The sequence below is a fragment of the Hyperolius riggenbachi genome, chromosome 2, assembly GCF_040937935.1.
Source record: "Hyperolius riggenbachi isolate aHypRig1 chromosome 2, aHypRig1.pri, whole genome shotgun sequence".
NCBI lineage: Eukaryota > Metazoa > Chordata > Amphibia > Anura > Hyperoliidae > Hyperolius > Hyperolius riggenbachi.
Window position 1 is genome coordinate 558,893,816 of NC_090647.1, and position 25,185 is coordinate 558,919,000.

General features: G+C 46.6%; 1 protein-coding gene across 4 annotated transcripts in view; it reads left to right on the forward strand.

Moving 5' to 3' along the window:
- The window catches only part of SIDT1 (SID1 transmembrane family member 1), a 161,642-nt gene that overhangs the window by 74,235 nt on the left and 62,222 nt on the right, over positions 1 to 25,185 (forward strand). For all 4 annotated transcript variants that reach the window (XM_068270906.1, XM_068270905.1, XM_068270907.1 and 1 more), the window contains exons 4-6: positions 13,708 to 13,829; positions 14,891 to 15,061; positions 21,019 to 21,064. In XM_068270906.1, coding sequence (XP_068127007.1) covers positions 13,708 to 13,829; positions 14,891 to 15,061; positions 21,019 to 21,064 — 339 coding nt within the window. The remainder of the gene's footprint in view (positions 1 to 13,707; positions 13,830 to 14,890; positions 15,062 to 21,018; positions 21,065 to 25,185) is intronic.

Sequence of the window (25,185 nt, forward strand, 5' to 3'; positions counted from 1 at the left end):
CCCACTCTTTTGAATGTCTAGCAGCCCAGCTCTCAGCTGGAAAAAAAATAAACATACTGCTTGTCTACCGACCCCCTGACGCTGGCTCAGCTTTTCTCAAGGAAATAGCAGAACTTGTATCTTGCATAACACTGAAACACCCTAGGTGGATAATTCTTGGAGACTTTAACGCACGGGTCGATACACACTCTTCCCAATTTGGAACTAAGCTACTTCTCTCCATGAATGAACTGGGCTTCTCTCAAGCCGTCAACCTCCCTACCCACAAAAAAGGACACACTTTGGACCTCATTTTCCATTCAGAACTCCTAATATCCAATGTGGAAATTGATCCAGTAGTTTGGTCAGACCACCACACTGTCCACTTCTCCTTTACAGCACCGGCTACAAAACACCAAGTGAAAGAACTAATAAAATATCGTTCCTTGAAAGGTTTGACACCCCAACACCTTCAGAACAGCCTCAATCTAGGTGGACTGACAGATCACAACTTAGGCCTTGAATCCATGGTCCTTAAATATAACCACGATGTCTCAGCCGCTTTTGACGCCATAGCTCCCTTAAAGATTAAACGTTCCGCACCATTACATCATGCTCGCTGGTTTGACAACTCTATAAAGGAACTAAAGAAACAGGGACGCAGACTGGAACGAAGGTGGCGCAAACATCAGTCTCCTGATGACAAACTTTCCCTAATTGCTCACCTGGAAAAATATCAAACGATGATTAACAAAAAGAAGTCCTTATTCCTGTCTCACAAAATTGCAAATGCAGCCAACAGACCTGCCCAACTCTTCCGCACGGTTGACAGTCTCCGCAATCCATCTTGCAGGAAATCCAGCATCAGACCTTCACAGGAACTGTGCGAGAAATTTGCCCACTTCTTCTCAGACAAAGTCTCCTCCATACGATCTGCCATTCAATTCACAGCCCCAGAAACCCATGCAGAGCCATATAACAGGTGCAAAAATAGCCTACCACCATGGTCTGATTTTAAGGTAATCACTGGAAAAGACATCTTGGATATCCTCTCAAACCTTCGCCAGACTACCTGCGATCTGGACCCTGGCCCCACTAAGTTCATGTTGAAATGCCCTGAACTATTTACACCGGCATTCCACAAAATAGTCAACGGCTCCTCACAAGAAGGGTGGTTTTCCTCTACTCTGAAAGAAGCAATCGTCAGGCCTCTACTCAAGAAACCATCCTTAGACCCAGATGCTCTAAACAGCTACAGACCTGTCTCAAACCTCCCCTTTCTGGGAAAAGTTATTGAAAAGGCTGTCTACCTCCAACTTGAAGCCAGGCTCTCCAGAAACAACATCCTTGACCCTCTTCAATCTGGTTTCAGGAAATATCACAGCTGTGAAACAGCCCTCACCCAGATTTGCAATGATCTGCTCATTGCAAGAGACAAGGGTCAATGTTCCATCCTGATTTTGCTCGACCTCTCAGCGGCTTTTGACACAGTCGATCATGAAATCTTACTCAACAGGCTACAAGAGTACTGTGGCATAGATGGCATTGTTCTCCGGTGGTTCAACTCCTTCCTGGCTGGCAGAACACAAAGGGTAGCCTTAGGGCCCTTCCTCTCCAACCCTGTACCACTAAAATACGGTGTACCTCAGGGCGCAATATTATCCCCTTTACTGTTCACCATATACATGCTGCCACTTGGAGAAATCATACAAAAACATGGCCTGACATATCATTGCTATGCTGATGACACCCAGCTATATTTGTCATTCAAACCTGATGTCACAGACCCTACTCCACAAATAAACGCATGCTTAGCTGAGCTTCAGGAGTGGATGAATAATAATTGGCTAAAACTTAATGCTGACAAAACTAAGGTTCTTGTTATCGAGGGCCAGGGCTCAACAGCAAAGCAGCTCCAGTCTCAACCAACACCGCTAAGGATAGGGAGCTCAGACCTGAACAACTCAAACTGTGTGCGCAGCCTGGCAGTACTGATTGATGGGAAATTAAGCTTCAGGAATCAAATCTCAGCTGTTGTGAAACATTCCTTCTTTCACCTAAGGAATATTGCAAGGATTAAGCACCTAATTCCTTCAGAGGATCTTCCAACCCTAGTTCATGCCTTCGTCACATCAAGGTTAGACTACTGCAACGTCCTCTACACAGGCCTGCACAAGAAAGACTTACGCCGCCTGCAATTAGTACAGAATACCGCCGCAAGGCTGTTAACGAGCCAACCCCGCCATTGCCACATAACACCAACCCTGAGCTCACTCCACTGGCTACCGATAAAATGGAGAATTCTGTTTAAGATTGGCTTACTGACATTCAAATCCTTGCACAATCTGGGCCCTGGATACCTGAAGGACTTGTTGCAACTACATCACACCCCCCACAATCTTAGATCAAAAGGACGTAACACCTTGGTCACCCCCAGAGTCCACCTCAAAACCTTTGGAGACAGAGCCTTTTGTCATGCTGCCCCTACACTTTGGAACTCCCTGCCACACCCAATCAGGACAGCCCCATCCCTGGAAGCATTTAAGTCTAAACTGAAAACCTACCTTTTCAGTCTGGCATTCATGAACATCTGACTATCTCCTCTGTAACACAACCCAGCCTGAAACCCTGTATTAATCTGAGACACAGCTATGCGCTTTGAGTCCTATGGGAGAAAAGCGCTTTACAAATGTTATTGTATTGTATTATTGTATTTTGGTCTTCTTTGAATAACGATACTGTGCGTCATTTTCCTGTGCAGTTTACAGCTGATGAAACAAGTGTTTAATGATTGTATAGCTGAATGGAAGGTGTGATTTCTGTATTAGCGGTTATTGTTAGGATATGTGTGGGTAGAGGTGTTATGCTGAGTGCTGGGAGTTATGTGTGTGCTTCTGATGAGTTCTGTTTGTTTATGAATGAAAGAAAGGTATGTGTGTTATTTTACTGTATGTGTGGCAAGAATTCAGGTTTGATTGCCTTGGTGTCAAAGGCCTTTGCTGCTGTCCATCTCTTTGCAGAGCGCAGCGATCATGGTCATGATATAGGGGTGGGATCAGCTTGTGTGTGCAGTGCTGGGTGTGACTGTCATTGTATGAATCTATTATCTGTATTGGCTTAGTGTGTGAAGTGTGTATGTAGGTGGTATGAGTCTGTGCAGTGATGGAGTGTGTGGCTGGTATGAGTCTGTGCAGTGATGGAGTGTGTGTGGCTGGTATGAATCTGTGCAGTGATGGAGTGTGTGGCTGGTATGAGTCTGTGCAGTGATGGAGTGTGTGGGGGTGGTATGAGTCAGTGCAGTGATGGAGTGTGTGTGGATGGTATGAGTCTGTGCAGTGATGGAGTGTGTGTGGCTGGTATGAATCTGTGCAGTGATGGAGTGTGTGGCTGGTATGAGTCTGTGCAGTGATGGAGTGTGTGTGGATGGTATGAGTCTGTGCAGTGATGGAGTGTGTGGCTGGTATGAGTCTGTGCAGTGATGGAGTGTGTGTCTGGTATGAGTCTGTGCAGTGATGGAGTGCGTGGCTGGTATGAGTCTGTGCAGTGATGGAGTGTGTGGGTGGGATGAGTCTGTGCAGTGATGGTGTGTGCGTGGGTGGTATGAGTCTGTGCAGTGATGGAGTGTGTGGGTGGGATGAGTCTGTGCAGTGATGGAGTGTGTGTGGGTGGTATGAGTCTGTGCAGTGATGGAGTGTGTGTGGATGGTATGAGTCTGTGCAGTGATGGAGTGTGTGTGGGTGGTATGAGTCTGTGCAGTGATGGAGTGTGTGTGGCTGGTATGAGTCTGTGCAGTGATGGAGTGTGTGTGGGTGGTATGAGTCTGTGCAGTGATGGAGTGTGTGGCTGGTATGAGTCTGTGCAGTGATGGAGTGTGTGGCTGGTATGAGTCTGTGCAGTGATGGAGTGTGTGTGGATGGTATGAGTCTGTGCAGTGATGGAGTGTGTGGCTTGTATGAGGCTGTGCAGTGATGGAGTGTGTGGCTGGTATGAGGCTGTGCAGTGATGGAGTGTGTGTGGGTGGTATGAGTCTGTGCAGTGATGGAGTGTGTGGCTTGTATGAGGCTGTGCAGTGATGGAGTGTGTGGCTGGTATGAGGCTGTGCAGTGATGGAGTGCGTGGGTGGTATGAGTCTGTGCAGTGATGGAGTGTGTGGCTTGTATGAGGCTGTGCAGTGATGGAGTGTGTGGGTGGTATGAGTCTGTGCAGTGATGGAGTGTGTGGGAGGTATGAGTCTGTGCAGTGATGGAGTGTGTGTGGGTGGTATGAGTCTGTGCAGTGATGGAGTGTGTGGGAGGTATGAGTCTGTGCAGTGATGGAGTGTGTGGGAGGTATGAGTCTGTGCAGTGATGGAGTGTGTGTGGCTGGTATGAATCTGTGCAGTGATGGAGTGTGTGGGAGGTATGAGTCTGTGCAGTGATGGAGTGTGTGTGGGTGATAGGAGTCTGTGCAGTGATGGAGTGTGTGGGAGGTATGAGTCTGTGCAGTGATGGAGTGTGTGGCTGGTATGAGGCTGTGCAGTGATGGAGTGTGTGTGGGTGGTATGAGTCTGTGCAGTGATGGAGTGTGTGGCTTGTATGAGGCTGTGCAGTGATGGAGTGTGTGGCTGGTATGAGGCTGTGCAGTGATGGAGTGCGTGGGTGGTATGAGTCTGTGCAGTGATGGAGTGTGTGGCTTGTATGAGGCTGTGCAGTGATGGAGTGTGTGGGTGGTATGAGTCTGTGCAGTGATGGAGTGTGTGGGAGGTATGAGTCTGTGCAGTGATGGAGTGTGTGTGGGTGGTATGAGTCTGTGCAGTGATGGAGTGTGTGGGAGGTATGAGTCTGTGCAGTGATGGAGTGTGTGGGAGGTATGAGTCTGTGCAGTGATGGAGTGTGTGTGGCTGGTATGAATCTGTGCAGTGATGGAGTGTGTGGGAGGTATGAGTCTGTGCAGTGATGGAGTGTGTGTGGGTGATAGGAGTCTGTGCAGTGATGGAGTGTATGTGGGTGGTATGAGTCTGTGCAGTGATGGAGTGTGTGTGGGAGGTATGAGTCTGTGCAGTGATGGAGTGTGTGTGGCTGGTATGAATCTGTGCAGTGATGGAGTGTGTGTGGCTGGTATGAATCTGTGCAGTGATGGAGTGTGTGTGGATGGTAGGAGTGTGTGTGGATGGTATGAGTTTGTGCAGTGATGGAGTGTGTGTGGGTGGTATGAGTCTGTGCAGTGATGGAGTGTGTGTGGGTGGTATGAGTCTGTGCAGTGATGGAGTGTGTGTGGGTGATAGGAGTCTGTGCAGTGACCCCCTGAACTACCTCTATACCAAATTGCAGCCCCCGAGCCCTGCTGGTTCCCGAGATAGGTTTCTGTAATCTATCTCCTGAACAAGTCGGTCTCCGGAGCTCCAATTTGGTATAGAGGTAGTTCAGGGGGTCCCCTCCCTACCCTGAAAAATTTGGGGAGTGTAGGATGTGTGGAAGTGGAGATATTTAGTATTTTACCACCAGCAGCATAATAAACTTCACACTGATCATGCGTGCTACTCAGTGCGGAGGGGAGCTTCCGGGCAGCGCAATCACTGGCCCTGCTGCCAGGCCTCTACTGCTACTGTCTTCAGTTCCTGCTTGTTCTTGGGACATTTTCCCTTCAGTTTTGTCTTCAGCAAGTGGAATGCATGCTCAGTCGGATTCAGGTCAGGTGATTGACTTGGCCATTGCATAACATTCCACTGCAGCATCTTGCAAAGATTTTTATCTGATGTGGAGTTCAGCTCAATAGAATAGACTGTGTAGAGTATGGCTCTCATACTACATGGAAGAGGGTAACATTGGTCTAAAGGTGGTCGCACACGATACAATAAAATGATCAGATTGTACGGCAATTCGATAAAAACGATCAGATCTCCTGAAAAAACCGAAAGCTGTTTTTTCATTCGACTGAAAAATCCGATCGGATTTCCCGTTTTTTTTCGATTTTTATAGATCCAGAATGCCAGATATTATTCTTTAATCTTTCTAAAGATTGTATGGTGTGTGTTAGATTGTCAATTTATTAATATACACACCCTAGCAATTTTGTCAGAGTATCCAATCATTTTTATCATAATTGGGGAAAAATTGGACATAGGTGTGTGGTAAATTGGTCAGATTTTTGAAATGTTACAATCAGTCAGAAAAATTTATTGCAATTCTTAAATTGAATAGATATTTAAAAAATTGTATGGTGTGTGACCACCTTAAGATCTTTCATTAATCTTTCAAGTGTGTACACACCATTAAGCTGAAAGTCTGCATTTAACATACTGTATCATGTTCGATTCATTTTAAATCCATTGTGGTTGTGTATAGAGCTAAAAATGTTAAAATTCAGGGGCGTAATGATAGACCCTGCAAGGGATGCAGCCTCAGTGGGACCCAGAAGCTGAAGGGGGCCCCATTCTGAGAGACTGACAACGAAGGTCAAGGAGAGAAAAAGCTCTTTGCTCTATGCACAATTGTTCTAATGACTGCATCTGCTCAGCCACTGATAAAGAATCATACAAAGTTTTGTAGACACAGATTTGTAGCCAGTTCCTGTTTAGTGTTCAGCAGGGTCGTGTGTACAGTGCTGCTCTACTCCCAAGCCTTTCTACCCCTCCCCAAGAGCTGTGTACTGTAGTGATGCTTGAGGAGTCTGGGCACAGAGAGAAAAAGCTTTCTGCTCTCTGCACAATTGTTCTGATGACTGCATCTGCTCAGTCACTGATAACAAATCGTACAAAGTTTTGAAGACAAAGATTTAGGAGGTGGGGGGGGAGGGGGGGCATCCAAAATTTGGCAGGGAGGCCCAGTGATTTCTAGTTTCGCTACTGTTAAAATTGTGTCGATGTCCCAATCGTTATGGACCTGACTGTATATGGGTGGATGGGGGGAGCAGATGGATGGATTAACAGATACTGGAGTAACATGCACACATATATGTGTATCCCAGTCATATTGCTGTAGATCATACAGCACTGGTAGCTATGTGGTATTTTTCCATCCTTGCAGCTCTGCCTGATGTGATTATTGCCATTAGAAGGATTTTTCTCCTCATTATAGTCGGTAGCGCAGCTGTTTGACCGAGGTCGGGGCGCGCTGCTGTTATCAGGAGGCGGAGAGGCAGCCGCGGATTACACATAGCAGGACGCTGACATTTCATTAAGGGAAATTATACGGGGAGAGTAATTACTGCTGTGTTTGCACAATCATTCATTTCCTCTCTCTAAACTCGCCTTCAGCTCATAAAACTTACATTCACTGCACTTCTGCTTAAAGTGAACCTCCAGGCTAAAAATCTACTCAGCAGCACTGAAAAGGCTTGGTGTTTCTTTAACAGTTTCACAGCGTCAGAACTTTATTTTTCTTACTCAAGCCTCATTTTCAGCTGCACAGAAACTAAGCTCCGCCCCATCAAAGAAATCTGCCTGGTCATTGTTCCCCTGATGCAGTGCAAAGCATAATGGGATTTCTGATGCTGTTGTTCTCGTTGCCCAGCACGTGTCGCTGGGAGATGCGATCAGTCCACAGGACAGTTAGAACTGTGTCTCATGCTCCCTGTCACCTCCTTTCAACCAAAAAGATGGCTGCCCCCATGTAATCACAAACATTTGCCTGTTCTTTTAAAACAGGGTGGGTAAGAGATTATATTATCTATCTATTTTAATTAACAAAACTAATGTAACTTAATGACAGTATGTTTGTTTAGGCTGAGGTTCCTCTTTAAAGAGGACCTGTAGTGAGAATAAAGTAATGAATAAAATTGTTTATATTTTGACAATACTCATTTATAGATTAGTCGTTTTTTGCTCATTGTAAAATGTTTCCTCTCCCTGATTTACATTCTAAAATTTATCGCTGGTAGTGACATATTTAATCCTGTCAGGTGATCTCTGCGGAATGTTCATTTACTAAAGCCAGTACAATATGTACCTGGTCTATCAGAATGCTCGGGGGAGGGAGAGGGGGAGAACTACTCATACTAAATAGCCTAGCATAAGCTTTGGAAGGAGGGCAGGCACACATACTGATATACAGCAATATATAGATATGGGAAGTGTTTCTGATAGAGAAACCAGAATATTTAAAGGGAACCTAAAGTGAGATGATTATGGAGGCTGCCATATTTATTTCCTGTTAAACAATACCAGTTGCCTGGCAGCACTGTTGGTGTATATGGCTGCAGTAGTGTCTGAATAACACCAGAAAAAAGCATGGCTTGGCTAAAATAATTAAAGGAAAATGATCAGCAAGACAGCCAGGTAACTGGTATTGCTTAAAGAGTACTAGAATAAAATCAATCTAAACGCTGTATACGTACCTGGGGCTTCCTCCAGCCCCCTCCGCACGGATCGCTCCCCCGCCGTCTTCCTACTCCCCCCCCCCCCCCTTCTCCTGGTAGAAGCTCAGTAAGTTTGGCCAGTCGGCACATGTGCAGTGCGGCTATGTGCACCCCCATCTCAATCTCGCAGACTGGGAGCGCTCTGCAGTAGTACTATACAGGCGCATGTACGCAACCAGTCCCCACATGCGCAATGCGCCCTGACTGGCCAAACTTACGGGGCTTCTACCAGGAGAAGGAGAAGGCGGAGGAAGATGGATTGGGAGCGATCTGTGCAGAGTGCGCTGGAAGAAGCCCCAGGTATGTACAGTATAAGCTTTTAGCTTGATTCATCTCTGATTTCCTTTAAAAGGTAATAAATATGGCAGCCTCCATATCCCTCTCGCTTCAGGTGTCCATTAACCAGCCGGGCGGTATGGACGAGCTCAGCTCGTCCACTACCGCCGGAGGCTGCCGCTCAGGCCCTGCTGGGCCGATTTGCATGAAATAAAAAGCAGCACACGCAGCCGGCACTTTGCCAGCCGCGTGTGCTACCTGATCGCCGCCGCAGCGCGGCGATCCGCCGCGTGCAGCGGCGAAAGAGGGTCCCCCCAGCCGCCTGAGCCCAGCGTAGCCGGAACAAACAGTTCCGGCCAGCGCTAAGGGCTGGATCGGAGGCGGCTGACGTCAGGACGTCGGCTGACATCCATGACGTCACTCCGCTCGTCGCCATGGCGACGAGGTAAGCGAAACAAGGAAGGCTGCTCATTGCAGCCTTCCTTGTTACTTCTGGTCGCCGGAGGCGATCAGAAGAACGCATCCGGAGCGCCCACTAGTGGGCTTTCATGCAGCCAACTTTTAGTTGGCTGCATGAAATAGTTTTTTTTTAATTAAAAAAAAACCCTCCCGCAGCCGCCCTGGCGATCTTAATAGAACGCCAGGGTGGTTAAAGGGGAACTGAAGAGAGAGGTATATGGAGACTGCCATGTTTATTTCCTTTTGTACAATACCAGTTGCCTGGCAGTCCTGCTGATCCTCTGCCTCTAATACTTTTAGCCACAGACCCTGAACAAGCATGCAGCAGATCAGATGTTTCTGACATTAAAGTCAGATCTGACAAGATTAGCTGCATGCTTGTTTCTGGTGTTATTCAGATACTACTGCAGAGAAATAGACCAGCAGGGCTGCCAGGCAACTGGTATTGTTTAATAGGAAATAAATATGGCCGCCTCCACATCTCTCTCTCTACAGTTGTCCTTTAAGCATGTAAGAATGTGCAGAGGTTGGCTGTGCTGTTGATGGTTTGGGTCTCATTTGGGCACATCCTCATCCGCCTCCCCAGCTTCCCTCCGGTCTTCCATGTATTGTCATGGTACAATACCCATCTGCAGGAGTCAGCAGATAAGTCAGTGATCAATGGAAGCCCATTATGCTCAGGATATCGCTGTCATCTCAGGCCTCCCTCCTTGTTAGGAGGTAATTATACTTATACAGGCAGGGGGGGGGGGGGGGGCTGCAGGGAGCAGCATGGCTAAATGTCAGAATGTAAATCAGGGAGAGGAAATACTTTACAATGGGAAAACACTGATTAAATAATCAATAAAATATAAGCAATGTTAATCATTAAGTCACATTCAGTAAATTCTTTCTCTAAGACCTTGTTCACATTGCGGAACGTGTGTCCGTCCGCGTTTGGCGTTTTTAATGCGATTTATCTTTCCGCTTCCCAGCGATTACCTGTGCGCTGTTTTTTTTTGTTTGTTTTGTGAGCCGCTTTTCTATGCGGTTTTGCCGAGCGATTTTTTTTTTTTTTTACTTCCTGACGTCAGTCTGGAAGTGAACTCTTTGATCCGGAAAATAATAAATACAATGTATTTATTCTTAAAAACGCAAACAAAATCGCTGCACAAAGCGATTTTGTGAGAGTTTTAAGTTTTCCCATACCTTCCATAGAGGCAAAATCGCCTGACAAATGGCCCATGACATTGGATCGGAAACGAACCGCTCAGATGTGAACTGTCTCATAGAGAATAATGGTGTAAGCGCTTAAAATTGACCCAAAACACCTCTAGTGTGAACGAGACTTAAGAGCTTACATGTCTGAGGTGTAAATAGCAGCCAAGTCTGTGTGAAGTGAAATTTGGATCATTCAGCTTCCACCACCCATAGAAATGGTGACATATTGAACTTTTCAGCACTATCCTGTTACCATAAATGTTTGCATAGCCGCACAGAGGTTGTATGACCTCTCATTAGTTTTCAAGATCCTTTTTCAAGTAGCCACACTTATCGATCTTTACCATTCGATTCTGGGCAGATTCTTTTACTTTGACTAAATCTGCCTGTTCTGTAAGCCAGCACCTATTCAGCAAGAGACCTTAGGCAAGTCTCCCTAACACTGCTACTGCCTATAGAGCGCGCCCTAGTGGCTGCAGCTCTGGCGCTTTGAGTCCGCCAGGAGAAAAGCGCTATATAAGTGTTTGTCTTTGTCTTTACCAGAAATCTGTTGCCTAACAATCAAATAGTGTGAAGTTCATCAATCAGGTGTGACTTATCATTTCTGTTTGAAGCACAGTATTCTACCCTCTCCCTAATGCTGAATGGATTTGTTTGATCTTAGCTCCTTGGCAATTAAGTCTAATTAGAAGAGTCCTTATCTGCTTGCCATTTTCTGTGGCTTGAAGGCTTTGGATTCGGACTGAGGACCCAGCACTGCAAAGCGAGAGTGCTATGCACTACCACACCATGCTGCCCACAGCCAAGCAACTTGTATGGTTTAAAAAGAAATACATATGGCCGACTCTTACCTCAAATTCCCTTAAAATGCTGGTTTCAGCATCAGAAACCCTTCCAATATCTATATATTGCTGTATATTGGTATGTAGTCCCGCCTTCCATGTAGCACCACCCCCCAGTGATGTCACTGCTTAGGCTGTCACATCAAGAAGTCTTCTCCTCCCATTCTGGGAAACCAGAATTTTCTGCTGTTTTCAGTACACACAGTAAACAAACATCCCGCAGAGATCACCTGCCAGCAGTAAAGATGTCGCCTCCTGTGATGACTTTCAGAATGTAAATCAGGGAGAGGAAAGATTTTGCGATGGGCAAACACTGACTAAATCATTTATAAATGAATATTGTACAGGAATAAGCCATATTATTCATGATGTTATATTCAGTAGCGTTCCTCTTTAAGGCATTGTTACCGCGCTTTGGCTAATGTGTCCCTGCGCTGGAGTCCGCGGCGCTCTGTCTCTCTCGTCCCGTCAGCGTTCCTCTCCCTGACATTAAGAGACCCTCTATAGATGATGGGATCAGATCGTGCCGCCTCAGGGCTCACGCTGTGGATGTGAGGAGACAGATCAGCATCAGGCCTCTGTCGTCATGGTAACCCAGCACAAGCCAGAGATCTCTCCAGCAGCGACCGGTTGCCAAGCTGTCGCCTGGGAAGCAGGACATCCGCGAGATGAAACGCGCTCGCCGATTAACCCCACGAGTACCTCAGCGGTCTCTTATCTCCCAAGACTCTGCCCATTGCGAATCAATGCAGATAAGCCTTACGCAATCCGCCCGCTCCCTCCGTCACAGCGATGTGTAAATATGAATTATTGACACGCTGGGAATTGATGTAATAACCCATTCGCATAGCAGATAAAACGAGAATGAGGAAAACGTGGGAAACACCAGGCCGGCGTAGCCGCGAGCAAACGTCCGGGAACAAAGGGCGCAATGTGCAGAACTGACAAGTTAGGCTTACAGGAAGGGCTACAGGATAAGACCTCAGCTGTTCTTCAAGCAAACCTGGAGCGAAAAACAAACTTATGATATAATGAACTGTATGGGTAGTACTGATGAGTAATAGAACATTATTGGCAAGAAAAGAGTCTCATATGGCGTATTGGGCAGCACGGTGGCGTAGTGGTTAGCGCTCTCGCCTTGCAGCGCTGGGTCCCCGGGTTGGAATCCCAGCCAGGTCAACATCTGCATGGAGTTAGTACGTTCTCCCTGTGTCTGTGCGGGTCTCCTCTGGGCACTCCGGTTTCCTCCCACATCCCCAAAACATACAGATAAGTTAATTGGCTTCTCCCTAAAATTGGTCCTAGACTATGATACATGACTACACAATACATACACAGACATATGACTATGGTGGGGACTAGATTGTGAGCTCCTCTGAGGGAAAGTTGGTGACAAGACAATATATACTCTGTAGAGTGCTGCGTTATATGTCAGCGCTATATAAAGACTTAAAATAAATATAGCTTTTTTCAAAATGCAGTTTGAAAACCACACTCTGTAGTTTAAACTATAAAACAGAGCAGAGATAATGGCCCTTCGGAACTTTCCTGCAGTAAAACCTTATCTCAAGCTGTCTCTGGCCTCTTGCACACTGCAAATTACAAATCCGATTTGGGATTCCGATTTGCAATTTACGATTTCGATTTTCCATGGATGCTATCAACACAAGAAGGAAAATGCAGAAAAAAATGCAGCATGCAAGAACGATTAAAAATCGGAATCGCATGTAAAATCGGGTCAAAATCGCAAATCGGGATCGCATGTAGTGTGCAAGAGGCTTATGGCACAAAAATCTTAAAATGTAAAATACATGTAAACATATACAAATAATCTCCTATAAATCTTCTATGTTGCTGTCACTTAGGGCCCTTTTCCACTAGCGCTAGCTGAATCGAAAAATCGCAAACCGCTAGCGATTTTACAATCGCTAGGGTTTGCTAAATAACATAGGAATTGCGGTAGGGTATTTCCACTACCGCGATTCTTTTTTTGTCAAACGCGATCGCGCCGCGATTTTACTATGCAGTACAGTGCATAGCAAAATCACGAACGCAATCGCCGGAGGTTTCCTGACTTTTGTGATTCAGCAATCGCTAGCGTTCAGCGTGAACGCTAGAGACTGCTAGTGGAAAAGGGCCCTCACAGTAGGTAGTAGAAATCTGACATTACTGACAGATTTTGGGCTAGCCCATCTTTTCATAGGGGGAGTTCTCAGGGTTTTCTTTAAAGCACTTAGTGAATGGCAGTTGCTCCGTCCAACTGCCAAAGAAGTGTACAGTGAGCAGAAAGGCTGGCCAGCATCAGTGTATAAATCCTTTTTAAGGGAATGTCTTTATAAAGAATAACGGCCATGCTGAGAATCCCCCATGAAGAGATGGACTAGCCCAAAACCTACTAGTATTGGTGATGTCTTAAATACCACATCAACTACAGTATGTATGTATTTGTATTGCTGGATGTCCTGAATACAGAGTTCTGTATCTATGCTCCCTACTATTTGTTTTGTACTTTGTACACCGCTACAGAAGATGTTGGTGCTATATATATAAATAAAATAATAATAATATACAATAAAAGGCTGAGAAATGCTGACTGTCTTCACTTTCTCCTCTGCAGGTTGATGCTCTCCGGGTGTATGTCAAGTCGGATTCCGATGATTTGGAGTTTCCTGTCCTCTTTGTTGTGCGGCAGCAGAAAGGGGTCTTATCATGGCAGGTCCCTCTGGCCTTCAGGGGCTAGTAAGTATCACGTTCCCCCTCGTAATATAATCTGGCAGCAGGCTCTGCTCTCAGTTAATCTGCTGATATGCGGAGGGGAGTCACATGGTCCAATGACCGGAGCATTCAAGGAAAAAAGAGGCAGGATTTTTACCTTGGGGAGCAGAAGCTGATTGCTTAGTCACTTTCATAAATGCTGAATGATTACTCTCTGTTACAGATTACAAATATCTGGCCACTGACTACCAATATTGAAATTAAAAGCACATCTTCAGCATGTAGTGAGTTAAAAATATATATATAGAAAATCTAGTGTAGAATAAACTCCTCCTCCTAACCTTAAATGCTAAATATAAGGGCAGAAAAAAATGTTTGTTTTTTTTTTTTAGATATAGTTCAAAATCAATGAAAAAAGGTTAACTTTTATTTGATATACAGTGCTCAGCATAAATGAATACACTTCACTACATTTGTCAGAAATCCTTTAGTTTGATATACAGTATTTAAAAAAAAAAACCTCGGACACAGCCAGCCACTCAAAGTGTTAAGGGGGCGGAGCAGCTTGTTTCTACTTGCAGAAGACTGACCTAAAGGGGGAGCAGAGAGCGGCACCGTAGCAACAGACGTCATGCTTTGTTCGGGGCAACATGATGGGCACCGTGTGCCCTGACATCTGGGGCACCGTTGGCGGGAACCCGGGGATCTTCAGCCCCGGCGACGCGCCTAAGCCCATCTGCTTTATGTTTTAATATATAGCAAAACGAGTAGAGACACCTCTATATGGGTGGAATCATTCAGTGCCCCAAGACTGGCAGCAGTAGGGTCACAAATTGTAAGTGATCATAACTACTGGGGGACTGTAACAGGCTTTGGGAATCCCCAACTTCTTATTCTCCCTTCAGTGTAGGGATCCCCCCTCCAGAGCAGGTGGGAGCTACCATTGGGGGAGAGAGGGGGAACACAGCAGGCGGCCACATCATTGTTATACTGCAGAGTTACCCCTATGATGGGCACCTCCATGTTATATAGTTTCTGCCTTCCAGACTCGCTGACTGATTAGTTGTTTCCTTTTATTTCTCCAGCTACCAAAGAACATACACGTACCAGGAGGTGGGCCGCACTCTGTGCCCCACCCACCCCGAGGGCCAGACCCAGCCTTCCGAACAACTCATGTACATCGACATTGCTTCCATGGCGCCCTCTAGTGTGCACTATGAGCTCACTGTCATCCGACTGCCCAACTTCGAACTTCAGTAAGTTGTGTGTATTATGTGGCTGCAGTGGCGGCTCTAGCTTCAATTTTTTGGGGAGCACAATGGTTGACTGGTGGGGCACATTTGGTTGATCAAAATCAAAAAAATCGAGCTTTAGATATTTTTTGCTTAAAGTACCCCTTGCGCATTGACCTCAATGCATTCCGCCGCCGTGGAAGTAGCATGGTAACGCGCTGTTGATTTTGCAGCGGGGAGGCGGCAAATTGGATACTTATGGCACGACGCCGAAAGTGTACTGTGCCCCATATGCATCTATTGCTGTTGCGTTACCCTGTGTGCAGAAAGGGTAACGCAAAAAAAAAAATGTATAGGTGTAAAAGGGGCCTGAAGCCACATGTAGATGATATAACCCGTGCATGTTCTGATGGTCAGGAGAAGAGCTGTGCTTTAGGGGTCCCTGCTCATAAACGGCTTGTTGCAGGAAGACTAGGGAAGTCTCTTAAGGATCCAGAGGGTTGCCTCTCCTGAGGTAAGTATTTTTTTCCCCTTCCCCTCACAGATTTACTTAAAGGGATACTTAAAGGAGAACTGTAGTGAGAGGGATATGGAGGCTGCCATATGTATTTCCTTTTAAGCAATACCAGTTGCCTGGCAGCCCTGCTGATCTATTTGGCTGAACAAATGTCTGAATCACACCAGGAACAAGTATGCAGCTAATCTTGTCATATCTGTCTAATTTGTCAGAAACACCTGATCTCCTGCATGCTTGTTCAGGGCCTATGGCTGAAAGTATTAGAGGCAGAGGATTAGCTGAATAGCCAGGCAACTGGTATTGCTTAAAAGGAAATAAATATGGCAGCCTCCATATACATCTCACTACAGTTCTCCTTTAAGCCTGGAATAAAAAAAACAGATTTACTCACCTGGAGCTTCTACCAGCCCCCTCCAGCCGTCCCGTGCCCTCGCAGTCACTCACGGATTCTCCTGTCCCCCACCGCCAGGTATTATGCTTTTGGCCTACAGGCTTACTGTGACTGCACAGGCCTGTCCACGTGTCTCCTACGCGTTCCCGTCCGCAATAGCGTCCTGCGCAGGCATCAGGCCTGTCGGGGAAACGAAACTATCTGGCGGCGGAGGACAGGATAATCCGAGAATGACTGCGAGGGAACGGGACGGCTGCAGGGGGCTGGTAGAAGCTCCAGGTGAATAACATTCATTTTTTATTCCAGGCTTAAGTATCCCATTTAAGTAAATCTGTGAGGTTGGAGGAGGGGAAAAAGGATACTTACCTCAGGAGAGGGCAGCCTCTGGATCGTCAAAAGACTTCCCCAGTCTTCCTCCACCACAGTCAGACTGGGTACGTTGTACTGCACATGCGTGAGTCGTCTAGAAACTGATTTTTGGAGGGGGCATCGGAGGAACGAGGAGAAGGAGTGAGAAGCCTGGAGATCATCCAGAGGCTTGCTTTTATTGAGGTAAGTGCCCAAATTGGGCACTTTTTTGCCATATATCTTCCCTTTAGTCCCTATTTAGGCTTAAAGGGATCCTGAGCAGAGGAATAAAATGGAAATATGAACTTACCTGGGGCTTCCTCCAGCCCACCATAGCCCACAAGGTCCCTCAGCCTCCTCTGGGCCTCCTCCGTGGTCCCGCTGGCAGCTCCATTAGGTGCGCAACCTTGGCTGAAGTTGTGCGCAACTGAGCCGTGTCCTGTGCATGCAAAGTTCTTGAAAGACTGAACTGCGCATGCGCAGGAGGCTTATGACAACAGGTGCATGATTGAGCCAGGTGCGAGCTCAGGCAGGGTCACCTAATGGAACCACCAGCGGTACCACAGAGGGCACCCAGATGACGCCGTGGGAACTCGTGGGCTGCAGGGGGCTGGAGGAAACCTAAGGTAAGTTTAGAATTTAATTGTATTCCTCTGCTCGGGGGCCCTTTTAATGCGTTACATGCATTTAGTGCATTTGCGTTGCATCCCATTTAGGCAGATGAGATGCATTGCGATACAACTCCTTAAAGTTTCAAAAGCTTGCAAGGAAATCTTGTACAGCTCATCATTAAATGTGTTCCCTAAACAACTTCTGTCTTCTGATTCTCTCCATGACTAACAACGGAATCACACGTAACTCAAATTTCCTTCACGAGCTTTCCTCTGCTGGAAATAATGGATGACGTCAAGTTTAGCGCAGGGCTCATTATCTGTGGAAATGTTTAATGGGCGGAACTCATCTGACCAAAAAATCAATTTCTATGGGTCCTTCTTCAAAGTTGGTGAAAAAGAACAGAGAAATTTGTTCTAAAGATGGACAACCCTGATAGGATGACCAGTCAAATGACAGATATAATGCTGGGAATACGCGGTTTGTTTCTGGCGCTTAATTCTCCTCTCGATCGTTTCTGCCGCTCATTCTCTTATCTTCCGCTCGTTCTTCGTATCTTTTTCCATTCACTTCTATCAGAAATTGAGCGGCGAAGGGATTGAAAGGGAGATCGGACATGTCGGAAATTATCTATCAAACCATCTCATCACCTCAAAAACAAACCGTGTATTCCCAGCATTAGATACATGACCTGCCAGGATGACTAGCTGCCATTCAAATGATAGATATAAGATACTTCACCTGACAGGATGACTAGCTGCCAATCCAATGATAGATATAAGATACACGGCCTGACAGGATGACCAGCTGCCAATCATATGATAGATATACAGTGTTCTCCCCAGAATTTTTTTTCAGCCGGGTGGCATGAAATAGTAGCCGGGTGGCATGAAAAAGTAGCCGGGTGGGGCGAGTTGAAAATGCAGGGCAACTGTGCTTACAGCATAGGAATAGGTGAGGAGGTGAGCCGATGACAGCCGGGTGGTCACAAAATCTAGCCGGGTGGAGCACCCGGCTAAAAGAGCCTGGGGAGAACACTGGATATAAGATACACGGCCTGACAGGATGACCAGCTGCCAATCAGATGATAGATATAAGATACACGGCCTGACAGGACGACTAGCTGCCAATCCAATGATAGAGATAAGATACACGGCCTGACAGGATGACTAGCTGCCAATCAGATGATAGATATAAGATACACGGCCTGACAGGATGACCAGCTGCCAATCCAATGATAGAGATAAGATACACGGCCTGACAGGATGACTAGCTGCCAATCAGATGATAGATATAAGATACACGACCTAACAGGATGACTAGCTGCCAATCAGATGATAGATATAAGATACACGACCTGACAGGATGACTAGCTGCCATTCAAATGATAGAGATAAGATACAGGACCTGACAGGATGACCAGCTGCCAATCAGATGATAGATATAAGATACACGACCTGACAGGATGACTAGCTGCCATTCAAATGATAGAGATAAGATACAGGACCTGACAGGATGACCAGCTGCCAATCAGATGATAGATATAAGATACACGGCCTGACAGGATGACTAGCTGCCAATCAGATGATAGAGATAAGATACACGACCTGACAGGATGACCAGCTGCCAATCAGATGATAGAGATAAGATACACGGCCTGACAGGATGACCAGCTGCCAATCAGATGATAGAGATAAGAAACACAACCTGACAGGATGACTAGCTGCCAATCAGATGATAGATATAAGATACACGACCTGACAGGATGACCAGCTGCCAATCAAATGACAGATATAAGATACACGGCCTGACAGGATGACTAGCTGCCAATCAGATGATAGATATAAGATACACGGCCTGACAGGATGACCAGCTGCCAATCAAATGACAGATATAAGATACACGGCCTGACAGGATGACCAGCTGCCAATCAGATGATAGATATAAGATACACGGCCTGACAGGATGACCAGCTGCCAATCAAATGACAGATATAAGATACACGGCCTGACAGGATGACCAGCTGCCAATCAGATGATAGATATAAGATACACGGCCTGACAGGACGACTAGCTGCCAATCAGATGATAGATATAAGATACACGGCCTGACAGGACGACTAGCTGCCAATCAGATGATAGATATAAGATACACGGCCTGACAGGATGACTAGCTGCCAATCAGATGATAGATATAAGATACACGGCCTGACAGGACGACTAGCTGCCAATCAGATGATAGATATAAGATACACGGCCTGACAGGATGAGTAGCTGCCAATCCAATGATAGAGATAAGATACACGGCCTGACAGGATGAGTAGCTGCCAATCAAATGATAGAGATAAGATACACGACCTGACAGGACGACTAGCTGCCAATCATATGATAGAGATAAGATACACGGCCTGACAGGATGACTAGCTGCCAATCAAATGACAGATACACGGCCTGACAGGATGACTAGCTGCCAATCCAATGATAGATATAAGGTACATGGCCTGACAGGATGACCAGCTGCCAATCAAATGACAGATATAAGATACACGGCCTGACAGGATGACCAGCTGCCAATCAAATGACAGATATAAGATACACGACCTGACAGGATGACTAGCTGCCAATCAAATGATAGAGATAAGATACAGGACCTGACAGGATGAGTAGCTGCCAATCAAATGATAGAGATAAGATACAGGACCTGACAGGATGACTAGCTGCCAATCCAATGACAGATATAAGATACACGACCTGACAGGATGACTAGCTGCCAATCAAATGATAGAGATAAGATACTTCACCTGACAGGATGACTAGCTGCCAATCAGATGATAGATAGATATGAGGTACACCGTGGGGTGTGTCTGGCAGCCATTTTCCACTATAGCTTGTTTTTATGACCCTTATAGATTTGCAGCGTCATGGTAATTTATTGTCACAGTGTACAGCTAAACATTTATTTGTACAAGCGAGACTTCTATATTTAAATAAGAACTCATCCTAGCACCATATGGCAGGGTGGGCGGAGGGGTGCCAGTTATACTTAGCTGACAGGAAACCTGCTGAATCCACACTGGTGACATGACAAGGGCTGTTGAGCACACTTTGTGGCTTTTCGCATTCCCAGTTAGACAGTCGATGTCAGGGCAGGAACCCACTAGAGCGATTTTCTGAGCGTTTAGGGAGCGATTCAAAACGCTCACGATTTCCCTAAACCCTCAGCTAATGTTAATGGATGGGCCAAATTCCACTGGAATGATTGCGATTACCAAAATCGCAAACGCAGGACATGCAGCATTTTTAGCGATTAACGTTTAGCGTTTCTGCAATGTAAAGTATACAAACGCTAGAGTAATCGCTCGTCAAAACCTACACAGATCGATTTTGCTAGCGTTTTGAAATTACGGCACACTGTAAAAAAAATTAAAATTAATTGAAAGGACCAATCAGAGTTAAAAACGCTAATCGCTACGCAATCGCTGGCAAAACGCTTCCACTTTTTAAAATCGCCAGAAAACACTCCGATTACAAAACGCTAGCGATTCTGATTAGCGATAGCGATTTGTAGTGGGTTCCAGGCCTAAAGCAGGATTGTCTGCCACAAAATCAAATTCCATTTACCCACTGCTCTGGGTTTTATATGTAGTCTGCATGCAGTCTGTATCGCAAGCATTCCAATATAATCATAAATGTTTCTGCTGTAATTAATCGTATCTCAGTCAGCCTGGCTCTATTCTCGTACATTGCCAAGGAGAGGGAACCTTGTTATCTTCCCTCCCACATTCCTGCTCCTCACTGATTGGCTGAGGGCAGTTCAGTGAGACATGAGACTGAGAAGGGAAATACACCTCACCCCTCTGCAAAAGCTGCTGAAATAAGACCTATGCTGTGCTCAGGTGTGTTTACAGTGTTTACAAAGCAAGCTAGATATGACAGTGCAGTTTCAAAATCGAAATGCTGCAGTGAGAACCCCCTCATAGGGTGACACTGCTGTAGCGAGCGCAATCGCTCACTGTGTGAACCAACCCTGAATGTGTTACTGTAATAATGCATGCTGTGTTTGTATAAGTGGTTAGTTCCCGGTATTCATGCCTCTCTCCTTCTTCCCTCTCAGGACTGGCGTGCCGTTTAACTTCAGCACCTCCCCGTCCCAGCCGCAGGTGAGCTCTCCCAGCCATGTGCTGCCCGCTTATCTACCTCCTGTGTTTACCTTCTGGGCGGACGATTTGTGGAAAGTGACAGGCTGCTTTTTATACACGTATGATTCAGCCAGGGCCACATGGGAATTATACAAAGCTAAATAAAATATTGCCGTGTCCTGAGCAAATAAAGCCTTCTCAGGCAAAGGTATCACAGCAGAAAAAAAAGCTGTCTAAGGGCCAGTGCGCACTAAAAAGTGCTAGTGTAATCGTAAACGCTCAGCCATTTTTGAAGTGATTTTTCTAAGTGATTCTAGGCATGTGCAGAGCGATTTTCTTATCCAACCTTAACGATTTTTGGAGCGTTTTTATGTAGCATTTTTATGTTTTGCTTCAGTGGACCTGTAACTGAACAGCTTCTATCACAAAAACGTTTGAAAATTTCTCTGATCTGGCGATTTTCAGAGCGATTTTCCACTTTCCTATACGTTACATTGAGGCTGAATCGCCTCAGAAATCAGCAGAAATGCTGCAGGACCCGCGTTTGGGGAAAAAATGAATTTCTCTGGTTTGCACCATCACATTCACATTCATTAGCCAAGCACTTTTCAAAGCGCTAGTGTGTTTAAAAACGCTCAGAACCGCTCTTTATGTGCACTGGCCCAGAGGGCTCTTTCACACGAGCTGATTTCTGGCGTTTTAACGCAAAGTCAATACTTTGCGTTAACCAAGGTAAAATGAAAGAACATCGACTTTCATTTTACTTTTTACGCCCAACACTGCGTTTGGGTGCGTTGGGTTTCAATGCACCTGGGGGCTTTTAATCGTCCGATGCAGGCATTTTCCCGTCGGGTGAATTATAACTACCGCCGCTACTCAGCGTCGCACCGCAACATTCCAGCGTGCACGCCGCAGATCATAACGCTTGCAGGAAATTGGCTCCTGCAAGCGTTATGTAATATGAAAGAAGCCTGAGGCCTGCATTCAATACATGTTACCTCCTAGGTTGTACTTTCACACTTTATCAATAAAATGTCTTTTAACTGCTTCCAGACGTTGGTAATTGAAATCTATGCCCTGTATGAAATCTGTTGTCCCTGCCATGGCGTAGATTTTAATTACCGCGCTGCACGCTTTCACCTGTCACACTGCTCTCCCGCCACTGCAGCCCACTCACTTTGCCGTTGCTATGACAGCAGAGCTCCGTGAGGTGGTCAGGTGCAGATTTCATTGGTTCCTGACCCTGTGATCACTGTGAGCCAATCACAGCCAATCACAGTGACCACAGGGTCAGGAGCCAATAATATCGACACCTGACTGCCTCACGGAGCTCTGCTGTCATACAGACAGCAGGACGAGTGTGCTTCAGTGCCGGGAGAGCGGTTTGATCAGCAGGAGTTACGGGTCCGTGCGGTGTGATGTCGGTGAGCACTGCTTTGTAACAGAAAGTCTCTGCTCCTTAACCCCCTTGGCGGTAGGGTTCTTTCTGGATTTTAGGGCCTAAAAGCGATGTAGTTTTTTTTTGCATGCTTTTAGACTCTAAAACTGGGAAAAAATCATGCTGCTAGGGAGATCTGCAACAGCCTAACATTCACTCACCTCCCTGGGATCCAGCGCTGCAGTTCTCTCCTCATCCTCCGGGTGGCGCTGTAACCCTGTAGTGAGATTGCCATCTGTTGTCATGACGACAGGTGGCGATCTTACCAGAGGGATGCAAAGCCTCTATGGACAGGAAGGAGAATGGCTGCCGACGTCGGGATCCTCCAGGAGGTGAGGGAACATGCCCGCTTCGCGCATTGTTCTGCACAGTGTTGCCGGCAGCTACAACGAGTCCAGCTCGGGGTTACCGCTCCTGGCTTGTTTCTTCCACCCCAAGCTGGACTGGTGATTACCGCTGCGGAGGTTAAAGGACTTACGAGGCCAACGGAGGAAAGAAAGTTAATTACCTGCATCGTCGTTTCAGGCACGGAGGACGCCGTCCGCGCCCTCCGGGCCGATCCGCCGGGTCCCCCCGCTCATTATCCCCCCGTGCCGACTCCCGACCCCACGGCCCGGGTCAGGCTCTCCTTCCTTTCCAAAGATGGCCGCTTCCTCTGGCCGTGGCTGCGCAGCCCTAGGGCCAACCCCCCCATCCACGCTACGTAGCATGGATCGGGGGGGTTGCCCCTAGAGCTGCGCAGCTGCACTTGCGGCCAGGCGGACTGCGCAGCCACGGCCAGAGGAAGCGGCCATCTTTGGAGAGGCAGGAGAGCCCGACCCGGGTCGTGGGGTCGGGAGCCGGCCCGGGGGGATAATGAGCGGGGGGACCCGGCGGATCGGCACGGAGGGCGCGGACGGCGTCCTCCGTGCCTGAAACGACGATGCAGGTAATTAACTTTTTTTCCTCCGTTGGCCTCGTAAGTCCTTTAAGGGGCCAGAGACTGCTGGTACTGAATTGATTACAGTGTACCTGAGCCAAAGCTTGGGTCAAAAAGGAAATACCTAAGAATAGGGAAGACTCTGGATCCTCCGCTCCCCCTTTGCTGCTTGTGGACCCCCAAAGATTTCCCACAAGGGCTTGTAAGAAATCTGATCCGGCCCGTGCTCTGCTTCAAGCACGAGTGCACAGTACGTCAGATCCGCTCATGCACCAGCGGCGCCATGCTACTGTGCAGGTGCTGGGGCAGCACTGCCACACTCCTGCATGAGGAGGAGCACAGCCCGGATCTTATGGAGGGCCCCGGCGAGCGGCAGCAAGAGCTAGGAGGACACAGGAAGTCTCTATGGGATCCAGAAGCTTCCCTCTTCTTAAGTAAGTACTTCCTTTTTGAGCTGAGCTTCGGGTCGGGTTCACTTTAAAGTACCACTCCAGCGAAAAAAGTAAATAGTTTCAATCTGAGAGAACCGACAGATTTTGAGCGAATCCATCTCCTCATGGGGGATTCTCAGGGTTTTCTTTATTTTCAAAAGCATTTCCTGAACAGCAGTTTAACTGCCAAAATAGTAAGCTACCAGCCAGCCTCCCTAATCACTTGCACACTATAGACTTAGAAACTACCATTCAGGAAAAACTTTTGAAATCAAAGAAAAACCCCACACGAGGAGATGGACTAGCTCAAAACCTGTCAGTTCTGTCATGTTTTAACTGCCTACTTTTTTTCACAGGAGTGGTCCTTTAAGCCATCAGCAAACTATAAAATAATTTTGACAGCACTTTTTCACCTACCTTGTTGCTACTTCTTCAATTGCAGGGGGCTGGAAGTTATTTTAAAGGACAACTGTAGTGAGAGGGATATGGAGGCTGTCATATTTATTTCCTTTTAAACAATACAAGTTGCCTGGCCTATTTCAAGCTGGTCTATTTGGCTGCAGTAGTGTCTGAATAACACTAGAAACAAGCATGCAGTTAATCTTGCCAGATCTGACAATAATGTCAGGGACACCGGATCTGCTGCATGCTTGTTCAGGGTCTATAGGTACATACACACGTCTGATTTTCCCAAACGACCGGTCATTCGGACCTGTCGTTTGGACGTCAAATCGGGCGTGTGTACAAATGGTCATTCAGCTGATAACGCTGGTTTTGACGGATCCGCTTGGCGGGTCGGTCCAATTCAGTCTTATCAGCTGAACGATTGTTTGTACACACTCCCGATTTGACGTCCAAATGACCGCTCGTTTGGGAAAAATCAGACGTGTGTACGCACCTTACGACTTAAAGTATTTTAATCCCCATACACACACTCAACAGCTGTCTTTTATGCAGCACAATTATCAAACAACTTTTGTTGTGAAACAAGCTGAAACAACCCAAAAAAAGTTGCTTGCTATTGTTCACACAACGGATGAGACTGATAAGCCATCAATCCAACTGTTGTATTGATGGCTTATCAGTCTCATCAGTTGTGTGAACAATAGCAAGCAACTTTTTTTGGGTTGTATCAACTTGTTTTACAAGAAAAGTTGTTTGATAACTGTGCTGCATAAGGCTACTTTCACACCAGGACGTTGCGTTAGAGGGGGCGTTAAGGTCGCATAACGTCCCCCTAACTCAACGCCTGGTGGTGCTGGATCTGGACGTCAGAGTGAGCCGCGTTGTGCAGCTCAATTCTGGCGTCAGTGATGCCGTGATGCGCACTCTTGTGCGCATGCGGCATCACGTG